The 17437-nt window shown below is 38.5% G+C and overlaps 1 protein-coding gene across 1 annotated transcript; it reads left to right on the forward strand.

Annotated features, from left to right (window-relative positions):
• Nucleotides 1-399: 399 nt before the first annotated feature.
• LOC119242279 (flavin-containing monooxygenase 5-like) lies at nucleotides 400-12277 on the forward strand. Its single transcript, XM_037508010.1, has 8 exons — nucleotides 400-534; nucleotides 1920-2108; nucleotides 2512-2674; nucleotides 5896-6038; nucleotides 6886-7085; nucleotides 8049-8398; nucleotides 10737-10809; nucleotides 11923-12277. The coding sequence occupies exons 1-8, from the start codon at nucleotides 400-402 to the stop codon at nucleotides 12275-12277; spliced, it is 1608 nt and encodes a 535-aa protein (XP_037363907.1).
• Nucleotides 12278-17437: the final 5160 nt, after the last annotated feature.

A 17437-nucleotide genomic window follows, 5' to 3' on the forward strand; every position in this document is an offset into this window, starting at 1 on the left:
GCCTTGTCTGATACATAGTGTGTAACCAATAAGTACTTATTGAATGAATGAATCAATGGCAGAAAATTAATCTCTGGTATGAAGGCATTTGAACTAAATTTCTAAAGATCACTTAAATTGAGCTATAGAAATAGAAATGTGAAAATGAATTCATAGGAAAATTTTAAGGGTCAAACCTTTTTAAGAGAAGATAATCTACTCTGTACTTGAAAATGAGAAAGCCTATGTGAAGTAGCAGTTTCTGTTGTACAACAGTGGCCTTACAGCTTTGAGTGAGTCATTCCTTGAGTGTTTTATCAAATGATTTTAAGAAAAAACTAATGATCCTGCATTATATGAACAAATTACAGAGTGACAAAAGTTTGAGTTTTTCCTAATAACCTCCTGATACAAGACACAATGCCGGGCAAAAGAATTGCAGTCATTGGCGCAGGGGTCAGTGGATTAGGTGCCATTAAGAACTGTCTGGAGGTAGGACTGGAGCCCACCTGTTTTGAAGTAAGCGACGACATTGGAGGACTGTGGAGATACAAGGTAAGTCTGAATGTACCTCTATATGAGTGGGACGCGTTTTTTCATATCTGGGAAATTGGAATGCAGATTACTGCACTAATTTATCCTTCAACTACCAATGTAATTTTATTAATTCCTACTAATAGACTAATAGAGTGAGAGGCTAAGACTAGAAGAGTATATATCAAAACATTTAAAGTGATCATCATGAATGATATTCTACCCTATAATTCTTTATATGATTAGGTTAAACATGCACTGCTTTTGTAATTAGGGGAAAAATGGCAATAAAAAAGGATAAAAAGAAAATCAAATCTAATTATGTTCTGTTCTTTTCTATCATCACTGTGAATAGCCAGACCTTATGATTCCCTCAACCCAGAATTCTGACCCCACAGACTCTGTGCTGAGAGGAATTCCCACCTTTACTCTCATGTCTCACATACATTTTTCTTTGCTTGTTTTTTCCATCCTCTTTTAATGTCCTTCTGTTTGTTGCCCCCAATTTTTTTGCATTTATGTTTTTTTGTTTTCTTTAGATTTCTTTGAAGCAACATTGCATTATACCATTAATAAGTTTCAGGTGTGCATTGCTATAAATCAGTGTCTGTATATACTGTCTCAAGTTCACCACTAAGAGTCCAATTCAATCCTCCACATAACAATTCACCCCTTTACCCAATGTTCCTAGTCACTTTTCTGCTTGCCTTTTGGGAGAACCAAATTTGGTCTTATCATCTAAAAGTTTATTTATGTTTTATTTAATTCATTTATTTGTTTTCTTTCATTCTATTCCACATAAAAGCAAAATTATATGGTGCTTCTCTTTTTCCATCTGACTTATTTCACTTAGCTTAATTCCCTCTAGGTCACATCCATATCCTTGCACATGGCAGGATATCTTTCTCTTTTTTGCAGCTGGGTGATACTCCATGTATATATACATACACATCTTTACCCACTGATATGTCAATGGACACTTTGGTTGTTTCCAACTCTTTGCTATTGTAAATAATGCTGCAGTGAACATGGGGAGACATAAATCTCTTCAAATTAGTGTTTTAGTAATTATTCAATACATAAATAATATGGAAATTCCATTTTTAATTTTTAGAGCAATCTTCATACTGCTCTCCATAATGGTACCACATTTACATCCCCATCAACAGTATTCAAGGTTCTATTTACCTCTGGTCTCTCTTAATGAAGATAATAGAAAAAGACTTTCTGTGCTTGAAAGAATTAATCACAGATGCTTCCTAATTTGACATGTAAAAGGGGTTATTTTTTAACTGTTACTTTTGATTCCATATATTTTAATTTTAATAATTTTTAACTGAGGTAATATTTGGATATCCTCATACTTTTGATTCTAAAAGCCAGTGATTGTCCTTTTTTCTTGGTAGGAGAAGACTGAAGGGGGCCGGCCAAGTATCTACAGATCTGCCACGAGCAACACATCCAAGGAGATGACAGCCTACAGTGACTTCCCATTCCCTGATCACTTTCCCAACTACATGCACCACTCCAAACTCATGGAGTACATCAGGATGTACGTCAGACACTTTCACCTCATTAAGCACATCCGGTTTCTGGTAAGTGGGCAAAGAACACTCCGTACTGCAGAACCCTCCTGGTAGAGAGGGGAGCCAGGCTAGAACAAAGTGCAGAGAAGCTCCACTCAGCCTTGGGAGCTAGCTTTCCTACGTCTCCAGGGAAGGCAGTGAGAACTTCTCACTTCACCTCCCTCAGGAGACAAATATGGTGGGTTGACTGTGCAACTGGAATTGTCTCAGCACTAACCACACTCAGGACGACAGTTGGGAACAAAGTGGACCATGTCTCTGCCTTAAACATAGGGAAACCACCTTAATGGAATGCTCTTATGAAGTCCCAGAGAAGAGTAGGTATTGTCCATCTTACATATTGAGGTCAAGAATTCTTGGGCAGGAGGGCAGCTGGGAAGGGTGGTCACGAGTCTCTTTGCCTCATTCCCAGACGAGGGTATGCAGCGTGAGGAAGCGTCCCGACTTCTCCTGCACGGGACAGTGGGATGTGGTGGTGGAGACTGAGGGGAAGCAGGAGTCCTATGTCTTTGACGGGATCATGGTGTGTACTGGCCTTTATTCTGAGCCTGTCTTGCCACTGGAGAGCTTTCCAGGTATGTCGTAATAAATGGGAAGTCACTGGTTTCTGGAGGTTTTACCATTGTTGCTCTTGTTGTCTTTGAAGAAAATTTGTCATTCTAAAAGTCATCTTATTTTCAAAATCAATAGTATTGTTCCTGATTAAAGTAATGCATGCTCTTTCAAAGTCCAAATTATAAACAGTGTTATAAAAGGAAAATTAAAAATGCTAATATCACTACCAGTTCTGGGCTATTTTAAGTGAAAAGTGCTACATTTCCTACAATTGAAAGGCAAAACATAGGAATTATTTTGTGTTGGTAGAGTTTGCATAAATAGTAAAATCAAAGCTGTAGACAACAGTATTTAAATTTAGCTTTATTCCTGAATGTGTATGTACCTGCATACCACGATGAATATAGATCACTCTGCTCTAGTGTCATGATGCATTTCAGAGAGCAGACCACTATATTTACTACTTGGAAGACTAAGGACCCTGATAAATAATGGTGCAGGAATGACTGACCTGTATAAGGTCTCCCTGTTTATTGCTAGATGCAGGGTGTATACTCAATCTTCTGAATATACATGATTCTGGGGTTCTAGGATCCCCCCCAACTCTATTGCTTTGAGTGTCTGTTTCCCAGTATAAGAAGCTAGAGAAGGTTAAAAGAGAGGTCTATTATTTATTTTGTCAGCTAGTTGAATAGAGATTTAAATATTTCTATATTCATTCATTCAAAATTCACTCATGAGTTACCTATTCGGGACCATTGTATGTCAGAAACTGAGCAGAGAACAAAACAGACAAAACCCTGGCAAATCCAGTATGGCTGGGGTAAAGGAAAAAGCAAGAAAGAGATGGTAGGAGAGAGTGAATGGTAGGCTAAATCAATAAGGGCTTTCAAGGTCGTTGTTTGGACACTGGCTTTGACTTTGAGTGAGACAGGAATTTTTGGAAGGTTTTGAGCAGAGAAGTGGCTTGCTCCAATCATTTTCAGAAATGGTGGTAAATGAAAGCAGGAGAATAGTGAGGAGGTTTTTATACTCATTCTGTGAAAAAAAAAAAAAAAAATAAAGATGGTGGGTTGGACCCTGGAAAGACAAAGTGCTTGGATCCCGAATAGTTTGAACACAGAGTTGACAAATTTTGATGATGGACCTCTTGTGAGATGTGGCAAAATGAGAAGACTCAAGGATAATTCTAATGTTGTTGGTCTGCGCGATGGAGTTGCCATTTCCAGAGACAGAAAGGAAGAGCAGATTCTGCCTGTATGAGGGAGAATGATTGAGGCCACAATGCAACAAGATCCCAGATATCTTCAATAAACATGAAAGAGGGCCTCCCCAGTGGCGCAGCGGTTGAGCGCTGGGTTGCGAAGCAGCCCCCAGCCTCTGCAACGCCGGTTCGATCCCCGGCTGCTCCCCGGCCACCGGAGGAGGGTCCCACATGGCGCGCAGACCTCTCCTGCCGCCCGCTGCTCCCCTCAGCAGTGTACCTCGGTCCTTCTGCCTGCTCTGCTCCCCGCTCTGGCTCTGGTGAATTCTCTCACCCTCCCGCGCCTCTGACTGTACCCAGTGCATGTACAAACAAACAAACAAATAAATAAATAAATATACATGCCTCTTTAAAAAAAAAAATAAATAAACATGAAAGAGGGTGAATAGGAATAAAGACAGTTAAAGGAAAGCTTATTTTTCAATCACTTCCTATGTTATAGGAAACTTTTAAGGGGTGCTTGTAGTAATCCACAATAGTGGATAAAGCAGTTTCCATTTTTTACACATCACAAATATCACTAGTGGTGAAAGAATTGAGAATCATGCTTAAGTTTGTTTGATCTCTGTGTCTCCTCCCACCAAGGGGCAAAGAGTTCATTTTGGAATAGAAAAAAAAAAAAAAAACACATTTTCTCCTGGGCAAAGGAGACAGAGCAGGAAGAACAAAACATGGTACGTTTTAGGTATGGAGAAAGTCACCTAGGAAATTTGTTGTTTCATAAAAATAAGACAGAAAAGAAAGGATTATCTCTAGGGAGCAAAGGGATTACAGTGGGGTGAAGGGAAAGAGAAGTACTTGAAAGAGCTTCAGGAAGGAATTTCATATGGATTCTATCTAGCCATAGATAATTGAACTTGGCAACGATGGGATTTGGGAACAATAATATTGCATCCATGCCAGGAACTTACTAGGTAAGGATCAAAGAACTGCTTCCAGGAGAAAGTTAAAGCTTTGGAGCAGATTCTGTAGGGGAAAAGGAACACAACAAACCACAATCAAGACTGTCCTTGGGCCTCCCAGTGGTGCATTGGTTGAGCGCTGTCTTGCGAAGCTGCCTGCAGCCTCTGCAGCGCTGGTTCAATCCCCAGCTGCTCCCCAGCCACCGGAGCTGGTCCCACATAGCACGCAGATCTCTTCTGCCTCCCGCTGCTCCCCTCAGCAGTGTACTTCGGTCCTTCTGCCTGCTCTGCTCCCCGCTCTGGCTCTGGTGGATTCTCTCACCCTCCTGTGCCCCTGACTGTACCCAGTGCTTGTATAAATAAATAAATCTTTAAAAAAAAAAAAGAAAAAAAGACTGTCCAGTGTCACTGGAGGAGCAAAGAAATCCAAATGTGCAAATACCAACAATGTTTAAAGGATGAAATACTGCAGAATCCCCACCAGCTTTTATGACCATGCCATAGGAAGTTTCTGTTAGAGTCAGAACAAGATTTGTGGGTAAAAGTTGGAAAGCCATACACCTCTCAGCTTGAGATCTTATGGATTATATTGGAATATTTGTTCATAATAGGGGAATGAGTGAATAGGACAGGCAGGAAGGTGTACTAAGCTCAGTAGAGGTAGAAATCAGCCAGACACACATGCAATTTGGTTTAGGAAAGCAAGGCAGGGAATTGGGTCCACAGCAGTAGTTGTAAATAAACAGCGGTGACTGACAAGAAAGATGTATTACCTGAAGAGAGCTATGTTCCTCTTTGAAGTCAGGGCAGAAAATAGAGAAGTAAAAACATAAATGATCTTCTTAGAAACCTGGGGATATGTTTGATCTTGCAATTTATGGTCTGAAATGACACTGTGGAAGGATTCATTCTATTAGATGATTTGAGCATCGCCCCCAGAACTGGAATCAGTGGGCCAGCAAATGAGATTTAAGTAGGAGGGTCTTTGAGTTTAGTAATAAGCTTCAGAGGATGCCAGCAGTTAAAATAAAATAAAACAATGACCAAAGTTTGAATAATTCTCTTTTTACCACAGGGATCAAGAGGTTCAAAGGTGAATATATGCACACTTGGGAATACAAGAGTCCAGAGAAATTTCAGGGGAAGAGAATCGTTGTGGTCGGTATTGGAAATTCTGGAGTTGACTTGGCAATTGAGCTCAGTCATGTAACCCCACAGGTTTGGTTCCTAAAATTCTCTTTCCTGAGGTGCAACCTGCCCCATGCCCTCTGAGATGTGAGCACTGTGTAAAGTGTGTGTAGTGTGTGTGCACACACTGCTTTAGTCCTTTTCATTAGCTACCCCCACACCTGACACTTTGTAGACATCTAAGTAACCCATCCACCCAAAAAAAATCTTTAAAATTTGAGAATGAAATAAATATTTCAAAGCTTAGTGAGTGACATATTGTTTGTTTTTTACCAGAGCATGTAGGTTTTATCAGCTCAGCCAAGAGTTTTAAAAGTGAACATACAGAGAAACAAAAAAGTTTTAAGTACCATTTTTTCAAATCCCTCTATATTTCGTTGACATAACCCTCCACACAATCTTCCAGTTCTGATTCCTTCATATTTATATTTCTAGGGATATGAATTAACTAAGTATTCCAGACACTTTACACAGTTATTGGCAAATGAGTGGAATTTTATGCTACAATTTATTGATCTCTATCTTCTTGCATTATTATGTTTCCCAGAAGTTAGGATTTAAGAAATTGCAGGCATCAACCACTGCTCTGGAGAAAGATCAAAGGGGTGATGGGTGAGATGTAGAGGGAGGCTTGGGGAGACCCTAAAGACATAAACAACATGTAGACGCATCCTTGTGTATACAAATGTACAAATGTATTTGTTGGTCTACCTGTCTTTGAGGACAAAGGAACTCTTGTAGCTAAAAAGGCAAGATAATTGTCCATTTCTCCTCATGAGCCAAATGGTATGTATCTGAAGATTGAGAACAGGTTCCTATGAGAAGAAATGGTTACATTCTGAGGCCCTATTTTTCACTTATCGGTGTTCTCTTCTAGGTATTTCTCAGCACAAGGAGGGGTTCATGGATCTGGAACCGGGTCTGGGATAATGGGATGCCCATGGACATTGCTCTCTTCACTCGTTTTAACTCCAACCTCAACAAACTGTACCCTGCCTTCTTAATCAACCGATGGACAGAGAAGAAATTAAATGCACGATTTAACCATGATGTGTATGGATTGCAACCTAAACACAGGTATGATTAGCGTTTTTAAAAAATGATTTTGCCTCTACCTTTTGGAGTCAGCAGGTCAGACTTGGGATATAAGGATGGGACAGAGTTCATGTTTGTTTTGAAAATAAACTTGAAGTGTTGTGGGAGAATATTCGTCATTTCTTCCTTTCTTGTGTGTCTTTGCACTATTCTACTCACCTTAGAGGAAAGAAATTGAGCTTCAGGAATGTGGTGGAGGCTTCATCATCCGCACCCTTCATATTTTCAGGCTACTTTCACTTCTGTAGATTATAAGACTTTCACATAGTGGGCAAGCGGCGAATGGCAAGTTATATCATAAAAATCAACTTTATCTTCCAGGCCAAAAGAAAGATTCAGGTTTCTTGGTGGGAGCCCAGGGTCTCCATCTTATCATTGAATATCACCATATATCACCAGGTTCAGAGGCATCAGTCCTCGAATGTTGCTGAATGGAGAAGAAATTATAGGGAGTCAAGGATGATGACTTGTTAATTGTGTCAAATAAAATAATGTTGGTAAAATGTATTAAAATGGCATGTAGGTTCTCCAAATAAAATGGCAATCAGAATATGATCTGATTTTCTATTTCCAATATCAACACATGGTAATTGTTCTTCAAAATCTCTCCAAAAATTGTTTTTAAAGTCATTAGATATTAACATATCACTGGTATAAGCTTATATCCCAAATTTCAAAATCTTCTCTTTGCATACAATAAAGATTAATAGATATTGCTAGCATTCTATAGTACCTACAGAATGTTTGAGCTCAGTAGTATCTATAGAATGTTTAATCAGTAAATCATTTAGAAAAAGAATAATGAAAAAGATCTTTTGTAAAACAAAAAATAATTCTTTCACTTATTTTGGCTCAACTAAAAACTATTTTAAGCATTTTTTTAGTTCAGTTCCTCTTCAAGTAGAGTTAGATAAATTTTTCTGGACTTCAACTTTTACTCTTCAGATTTCTGAGCCACCAATCTACTATCAGTGATGATCTACCCAATCACATAATTTCTGGAAAAATTGTGATGAAACCAAATATAAGAGAATTCACTGAGACATCAGTCACCTTTGAGGATGGCACAGAAGAAGACATTGATCTTGTTATATTTGCCACAGGATACAAGTTCTCTTTCCCTTTTTTGGAAAGTGACTCAACAGTTCTGGATAGCCAGTGCACCATGTTTAAATTTGTGTTCCCGCCTCTGCTAGAGAAGCCAACACTAGCTTTCATTGGCATCCTTCAGCCAGTGGGCGCCACCATCCCCACCTCAGAGATCCAGAGCCGATGGGCTGCTCATATATTCAAAGGTATGTGCTAGCCTTGTGCATGGTGAGAAAAATATCTATAGATGGTGTGATTTCAGAGGTATTGCAAAGGTCTTCCACTGCAAAACATATGTGAAGTTTTACAGTTTTACAGTTTTCTGAAATTCTACCACTTGAGATTTGTTACTTTGGTGTTTGATGGCTACTAATCTTTAGAATTTCTGCATGAAACTAAAGATGAAAAAAGGTGTAACTTAAGGTATCATCAAAAGACAACTTATTAGCAAATAATTCTTTAAGCACAGGAGGGAGATAATAGAAAGTATCATATAGAAAGTGAGACAAGTAGTATATAGAAGTCTAGTAAAATATAGTATTAAAGGCATATGCAGTATAGAATGTAACAGTATAGTGTTTAGTATAGTATAATATATCATATCATATCATATTGTATTATATAGTATAGAAAGTGAGACCAACAGAAGAAAGATCTCAACCTAAAGTAAAGTTGGGAAATAGCAGTCATCCTTTTTCTCCCAGTTGCTAGCATCACTCCAGAATGAGTCTATATCGAAGGGAACATTTTTGCCTGTCTCTCCAGTACAAATATAAAGAGGACAAGCTGGTCAATTGTGTTACAGTCACACAGTACACACAACACAACTAAAAGATCAAGGGTTTTAGAGTCAAATCAAGGCAGAATTAAAATCCAGCTCCTTATTTAGGTTTCCTAAATTCCTGCTATGAGCGAGACCAGCCAGTATTTTTCTTTTTCTTTCTGGTTTATTTCACTGAGCATGACCCCTTCCAGCTCCATCCATGTTGCTGCAAATGGCAAAAGTTTATCTTTTTTGATTGCTGAGTAATATTCCATTGTGTATATGTACTACATCTTCTTGATCCAGTCATCTATTTCTGGGCATTTGGGTTGTTTCCATAGCTTACCTATTGTAACTAGTGCTGCAACAAACAAAGGGGTGCAGGTGCCCTTTTGAATTAATGTTTTTGTATCAGGAAGAAGACTAATTATAATAAAGTAAAAATCAAAATCAACAAGCAACTATAAATCAGAGACACACTATACGGGGGGAGAAGGGAGTGGGATCAAAAAAAGGTGGTGGAAATTTTACAGGGACTATAACCAATGAAAAATGCATACATTGTACAAAAATGAAAAATGATGTAAAATATGTTATAAAATTTAAAAAATCAATCTCCTCCACATACTGGCAGATGATCTTGACATATCACTGGAACTCTGCAATTTCCTCATTTGAATGTGGATACCTATATGTATTTTTTCAGGGTAGCAAAGAATGAACAATTAAGCACCTTAACATTCAAAGGTAAACAATAGGCATTCAATAAATATTGATCATGTGAAGATTAACCATTATTAATATAATTCTTTTTTATAATATCATTGATTCTAAAGTTGAGAATACATGAAGACTGATTCAAAACGTACCATTATGAAATTATGCCAATCACATTATAATAATTCTACATATATGTTTGCCTGTCCTTTAATTTTTTCCCATTTTTTTCTTTTTAATTATTTTCTTACATCATTGTTCATTTTTGTACAGTAATTGGTTGCTACCCTCAGGTGTAGTCCCCATAGGTCTCCCACCACTATAACACCTATGACCCATTACTATAGTCGCTCATGCTCTTCCCTCCCCTGTTGTCTACTCGCCCTCCCTCTCCTTTACTGTATGCCTCAGACCTATGGAGAACTGGCATACATTTTTTTGACCTTTTGTTTGGTTTGTCTCTATTCCATGTATAAGTAAAGCCATCTGATATTTATCATAAAGAGTTTCCATGTTTTTCTGGAACTTTCATTGTTTCTCAAAATGTAGGAGCTATCCATTATTAGAATAAAGGATAGTTAAATAAAGTGGTTACTCTGAAGTAAGGTGGAAAATTAAGAATATATCTTTCTTTAATGAAAACAATCAGAAGACAGCAAGTCACCATTAGTACCTACAATACATACTTGTGAACTACATCATAAAATAAATGAAAAACTGTAACTTTCGATATAAATGAGGGCAATACTCTGATAATAAGACTACGCTCATGCTATATTGTGTCTTATCCATTGGGTGAGACTATTTTCAGTCCGTCTTTCTTTGTGGGCTTTGAGGTCAAGATGTGAACTCATCAGACATGTGTTCCAAGGACATGATCTTGTACATGCACCTGATAAAACAAGGAGCTGAGAGCAAACATGAGTAGCTCCTGGACCCACCTCCCCCACGCCCATGCTATCTCACTCATGATGTTCTACCAAACTGACTCCTCGGGATATCCAGGTCCTCCTGAAATCCTATCTTCTCACTAAGTTTGTTAAAATTTGGAACTTCTTTCCTAGGACTGAACACGTTACCTTCAGTGAGTGACATGATGGCTGATATCACAAAGAAGAGGGAAAAAATGGAAACAGAGTAAGATGCTAGAGTAAGATACTTCTTGCTGAAAGTCAATTAAAAGTGTTTAGGAGCAGCCCTCTGCCTATCAAGCATTCTTCATATTTTTATCATCATAGAATCTGGGTCTATTTGCCTGATGGAGTTTCAACTTTTCAACTTTTGCATTTACTCTGATCCAAGCATAATGACATATGTGGGATGTTTATGGATGGAATGAGTGCAGAATAGTCCACTAAGAAATCATCAGAATTTTTGTTAAAATTAGTGGAACAGTAGATACAGCATATAATTATGAATTTACATCACATAATAGTCTCAGAGATGTAAAGCATGTGAAAATGTAAGATGAAATGAAGGACTTCTTCATTCTTTTAAGATGTTGGATTGATAAATCTTGTGGGAATTGAGTTGGCAAATCCTTACCAAATCCAATTAAGTTTCTGATGGGATGTCAGAAGATTGTAGGTTGTGCCAAATCTTCTTTATGGAAACTTATTCTCAACCATTCGGACTGGGAAAGTAATCCATTTCTATTCAACAAATGCCTGTTGAGAACTCACAATGACAGTGTCACAGCATGTTCTCAGAGATCAAAAGGCTTCATCCTAAGAAGATAACTTTGATTTTAAGAAGGTGGATCAAGAATTGAATTTTGGTAATACTGAACTACATCAATTAATACAGCAAATTAACCATACACAATAAACACAAATTACACATAATACACACAAATTAACCACACAATAAATGGCCCACAAGATTTGTCTGTCATAGTCCTCACCACCAGCTAACCAAAATGAGACAATGTCCTGATTGAGAATCAAATGCGTGGCCAAAGTATGGGATTCAGGAAGAGAAGAATATTCATAAGACAAAAATTGTCTGAAATCCAGTTTCTAGTATCCAAGACCCTTGGAAGGACTTAGGCAGAAAAAAATACACCTGCATAAATATTTTCTTAGAACCATTGAGACCATGGAGAAATCATCAATAGTTCTTAATTCTTACTCCCAAGATTATCCCTTCATGCAAGCTTCATTCAATGTTTAGATGTTAACTGTGCTAGGAGGGAGGGACACAGGGGGTCATCTGAATTAAGTTTCTGATTTGCCCCCTTTTGGGTTTCAGATTCCTGAATAACCCCCGGGACACGCGCAGAGTGTGCTATGTCGACTACATGGACGACATTGCCTCTGAAATAGGGGTGAAGCCCAACCTGTTCTCCCTCCTTTTGCGGGATCCCAAGCTGGCTCTGAGGAGTTTCTTTGGACCGTGCACACCATACCAGTACCGCCTGCAGGGGCCAGGCAGCTGGGCTGGGGCCCGGGAAGCCATCATGACCCAGAGGGAGCGCATCATCAAGCCCCTGCGGACCCGCAGCCTGGCCTGTGCCCACCCTGGGCACTCAGGGCCATGCTGGTTTAAAAGTGTCTGCTTTGCCCTTCTCGTCCTTGTTCTCACTATAGTCATTCTTAAACAGTGATTCTGTGCTCATTACAGTGGCACATGCTAGTTAAGAGATTGTACATGCGAGTGTTTATGGCTGGCTTGGGATTAGACTAGTGCCATGAATTATCTAATAATTCCAGAATTTCTTATGCACATATATGTTGGCAAAATTGGAGATTTCTTCCACAGTGATTTCAAATGAAGTGGTTTGTGTAAAGCTTTACTTGAGAAGGATATAATTAACTTTTTTAACATATGTTTTCAGATACACATGTTCTTCTAGGCATCCCTCTCTAGTAAACACACATTTTGTCAGCAACTTGCAATTGGCAATTCCTTGTGTGTGCATCTAAAACTCAGGCTAGGGAAGAAGATCTCTTTAAATAGTCTAGAAAATTTAACAATAAACAAATGTCTTTATCAAAATATATCCACTAGGGTCATATGTATAGACCATAGGTGTTGAAATGGCAGATTATTTCAGGTATGATGAAGGGTTTTCTTAGGGTATGGAGGGTGTCATGGAGAGAAAATGGTAAAATAAAAGCTGTCAAGAAATAATCATAATTTTATGTTCTAACAAGTATCTAGAGAATTTATATGTAAGGCAATACTACCATGTTATAAATTTTAAAAAAATATGAAATCCTGCCTTTTGCAATAATGTGACTGGAGTTAGAGGATATTATGCTTAGTGAAACAAGTCAGAGAGAAAAAGACAAACACTGTATGATTGCACTCACATGTGACAGATTAAAGAAACAAAACAAAAACAAACTCTTAAGCAAAAATCAACTAAATAGTGGTTACTGGAGGACACATGGTGATGGGAAGTAGAAAGGGGAAGAAAGGGAATCTGGTAAAAGGAAATCAATTGTAAGTATGGTGAAGGATGGAAACTAGACTTTTGCAGATGAACATAATGTAGCATATACAAGACACAGCTTTATAAAGCTGTATACCCAAGACCTACATAATGTTATTAACTAATGTTACTTCAATTTTTAAAAAAAATCTAATAAAATTAGGGATATCAGAAAATAACAGATAGAATGAAATCTATAGTAATTTACAAAATTCTATAATAAGAGAATATATAAGAAGAAATGGGGATGAATAGTGGCAAATGTTCCCAACATTTACAGAGACTTTTATAATCAGAGAGAATTAATATTTTGTCCTCTGATTCAGTCACTTGTATCGTTAAGTTGTGTCTGAACTTAATTCTAATATTCTGTGTGATATTCTCCTTTTACCCCCAGATTAATTTAGGTGCAATTGGAAATAAAAATTACCTGTATTTTCCCCTATATTTTCTTCTAGGATTTTTACAGCTTCAGAGCTTACATTTAATGCATTTTCCATTAATTTTTGTTTATGGGGTAGGATAAGTTTCCAATTTGATCCTTTTGCATGTGAACATACAGGTTTTCTAGCATCATTTATTGAAAAGGGTACCCACTTTCCCCATTGTGCATTCCTGGGATCTTTTTCAAAGATTAGTTGACTCTATGCATGTGTTAATATCTAGGTTCTATATTCTTTTCCATGATATATATGTTTGTTTTTATGTCAGTACCATAATATTTCCATTATGATAGCTTTGCAATAGATTTTGTAATCCAGAAATACAATACATTCATCTTTGTTCTCAAGATTGCTTTGGCTGTCTCTGTATATGCTTTGGCTGTCTCTGTCTCATGTGCAGGAGTTGTGGGGTGTAGGTGGAATCACCCTAGTACTGCTCTCCCTCAAAAAATTAAAAATAGGACTACCACATGATCCGTAATCCCACTTCCGGAATTTATCCAGAGAATATGAACACACTCATTCAAAAAGATACATGCAATTCTATATATATGGAGCCCTACTTGCAATTGCCTCGCTATGGAAACAGACCAAATACCCAATAACAGATGAAAGGATTAAGATGTGATGAATTTATACTCAATGAAATACTATTTGCCATATTTAGAAAACATGGACTCTTTCCATTTGCAACAAAATGAATGGCACTTGAAGGGATTGTGCTAAGTAAAGTGAATCATACAGAAAAGATCAAATACCACATAATTTCACTCATTTGTGCAATATAAAGAAAAATGAAAGCAATGAAACACAACACTTAGACTTTGACAACAAAATGGTGGTGACCACAGGGAAAAAAGGGGAGAAGGAATAGCTTGGTGGTGGATAGTGATTGCCATTTGGTGTGGGCATGGTGTGAATATATATAGTTGCTGAGGTGAGAAACTACACCTAAAACCTATGCAAGGTATTCAGGAGTTTTCTGTTTTCTTACAAATTTTAAGATTGTGGTTTCTATTTCTCTGAAAAAAAATGCCATTGGAATTTTGATAGAGATTGCATTGAATTTGTAGATTGCTTTTAATTTGATGATAGTAATTATTCCAATCCATGAACAGGTATCTTTCAATTTATCTGTATCTTCTTCAGTTTCCTCTTCAAGGTATGGTAGTTTTCAGTGTACAAGACTTTCATCCCATTTGTGAAATTATTCCTCTGTATTTTATTCTTTTTATGTTATTAATAATAGGACTGCTTTCTCAATTTCTTTCAGATAAGTCATTGATTGTTAGTACACAGAAATGCATCTGATTCTTGTGTATTGGTTTTGCATCTTGCAACTTTTTTTAAATTCGTTTCTCAGCTCTAATTGTTTTGGTGGAATCTTTAAGTCTTTCCATATATGAGAAATATACATAAAATACCACACTTCTTGGGGTACCATCCTCACTCTAGACACCACCCCAAGCACCCAGTTCCCCACCAACACTAGTTCAAATCCATTATTTTCTGAGAATTACTCCTTATGAATCCGTGTAGAAAAAGAAGCACAGGGAACAATTTAGCCACCTCAAAAGCACCATGAAGTGTGGCTGGTAGGTATTCAAGTCAGAGTGGCAAAAGCAGAGGAGGAGCTCATGAAAGCCAGTGCCATTTGAAACAACTCCATAGTGCCATTGGTTGGTGGTAAGTATCCCTTTTTTCTTTCTTTTGTGAGCCTTTTGAATTTCCTTATTCACCTACAGTAAATATTTTAATATTATGTTACAGCAAAAATTCATACAGTATAGGTTACCTCGTAAATAGCTTTCAGTTGCCCCATCTCAGCCCTTCATTGAGTAAAGTTGTAGTAGCATCATCCTTAACTCTTCTTTCACTCTCATTTCCCAAAAATGTAAATGGTGAGAGGGATCTACATGCACACAGTTGCTGGAAGCCTCGGGCTCCAAAGTCAGATGGACTTGGTTCAAATCCCAGTCCTACCTCTCGCTGCTATGTCGTACAGGGCGAGTCGCCTCACCCAGCTAAGTGTCTGTGTCTTCCTCCGTGACGGGTGGCTAATAGTACCTCACAGAGAAATTGTGACGATAAAATGAATAAAGCTAGAGCAGTGTGTCTTAGTGCTATGTCTTATCAGTGTTAGATGTTGTTATGATTAATATGATTTTTGCTGCCTTTCTGTCCTACTAAGGAGGTCAGAAATGCAATTCCAATCTTGATGTCTGACAAATGGCTTGCTTGACACTATGAATTGACATGAGCCACAGAACCTTCCTGGACATGTGTTATATGTCTGTTTATCCAGCCTAGCCTTGGAAATGCCTAGCAAAAACACTTTAACCTGCTTTACACTATGAATACTTTGACTGCTTAGAGGAATTACTAAAACAGTTTTCTGAGTCCAAGTTATACTTCCAAAGTTATAGTTCTCTAGTATACTGAAAATGCCCATCAAATAAATAAATCTTTTTTAAAAAAAATTTAATTTTGCTAAGTTGTATTAGTAAGGTTAAGGAAAAAAATGCACTGAACTGACCCCAGAAATAAAGCTTTTATTGGAAAGGAGGGCATGGGTCAAAGTCCCCAAGTACCTTTTCAGGTTCAAAAAGCATTTATTTATGCAAAACAGCCTGTGCAGATCCAGGAAACTGCAAAGGAATATTCTGTTGCCCTTGATTCTCTCGCATGCACAATATGTCAGCTCTCTTGCATGCACAATATGTCAGCTATGTGACTATGGGCACATAACAGTGTAAAGGGGGCTAGGAGCTCAGTCTTTTGTCCTTTCAGTCTTTCTGTCTCTACCTGCCAGACTGCTTGTGTATCTGGTCCCCTGCTTCAGCATTAAAGGCATATCCAATAAACCTAAGGTTTTAAGACTCTTCTTCCATTTGCCCAAATCAACAGTGAACCTGTCTAGCTTGGGACAGTTTCAAAATAAGTGATGTAGTTGCCAGGCTTCAACAGATAGGTATGGAGGCCTCTGAAACCTTTGGTGGCCAACCATGGGTAGTAGGTGGTATTCAGTGACCAGCCTCCTCTCTCTGTGGGCACCTCCCTATGAATTGCCAGAGGTAGATAGATTTGTGATGCAGGTGGAACAGGCCCTGTGCATAGAAAAGGAGACTTTGGAGAGGTATAATGCCCACAAGGTGGCAGGGGCTGTGAGACAGGTGTTTCTCACTGGTCTGTGAGAGTCTATGTTGAGAGAGGAAGCCAGAGTCCAGCAACTGCAGAATGAGATAAGGAACTGAAGGAATACTTGAGGACTCTGGAGGAGATTTAGGGGCACCAACCTGCCACTCCAGAGGCACCAGACTTCTCCAGAAAGCATGAGGAAGGTGGCTCCTGCTCTGAGCTCACCTGGTGACACAGAAGATGAAGCAACAGCAGCCATGGCCCTGTGGGGGAGGGGGGTCAAGCTTAGGGGCCACCCAAGATGATGGAGCTCACCATATTACCAATACACCTAAGCAGAACTACTGGACTTGGATAAATCGTTCTGTCAGAAACCAGGAGGACACATGGCAGCTTGACTGCTACATTTTCAGGTCCTGGGGGGTGGATGGGATCATTTGTGACAGCACAGGAGATGGAGAAACTTGCCTTGATGACCCTGTCCCATCATTGCAACAATGGCTGCAGGGCAGCTGGCTGTATGGCCAGGCTGATTACATTCTGGATTGGATTGGATTGGATAACAGTTGCCATGTATGATATGGCCTGATGTGGGAAATGTGCCAGAGATGGAGAGTAAATGGCAAACATATGCTGAGCAGGTACATTGTAAACTGGAAATGTAGCAGGCTATGTTTTATTTACACACTCATTGCCCTGATGCTGAGTCTTTTACTGTGGGAATGAGGGATTTGGCACTGCAAAATGC

Source organism: Talpa occidentalis, unplaced genomic scaffold, assembly GCF_014898055.3.
Source record: "Talpa occidentalis isolate TD23 unplaced genomic scaffold, MPIMG_talOcc4v2.1 talOcc4.12, whole genome shotgun sequence".
Taxonomy (NCBI): domain Eukaryota; kingdom Metazoa; phylum Chordata; class Mammalia; order Eulipotyphla; family Talpidae; genus Talpa; species Talpa occidentalis.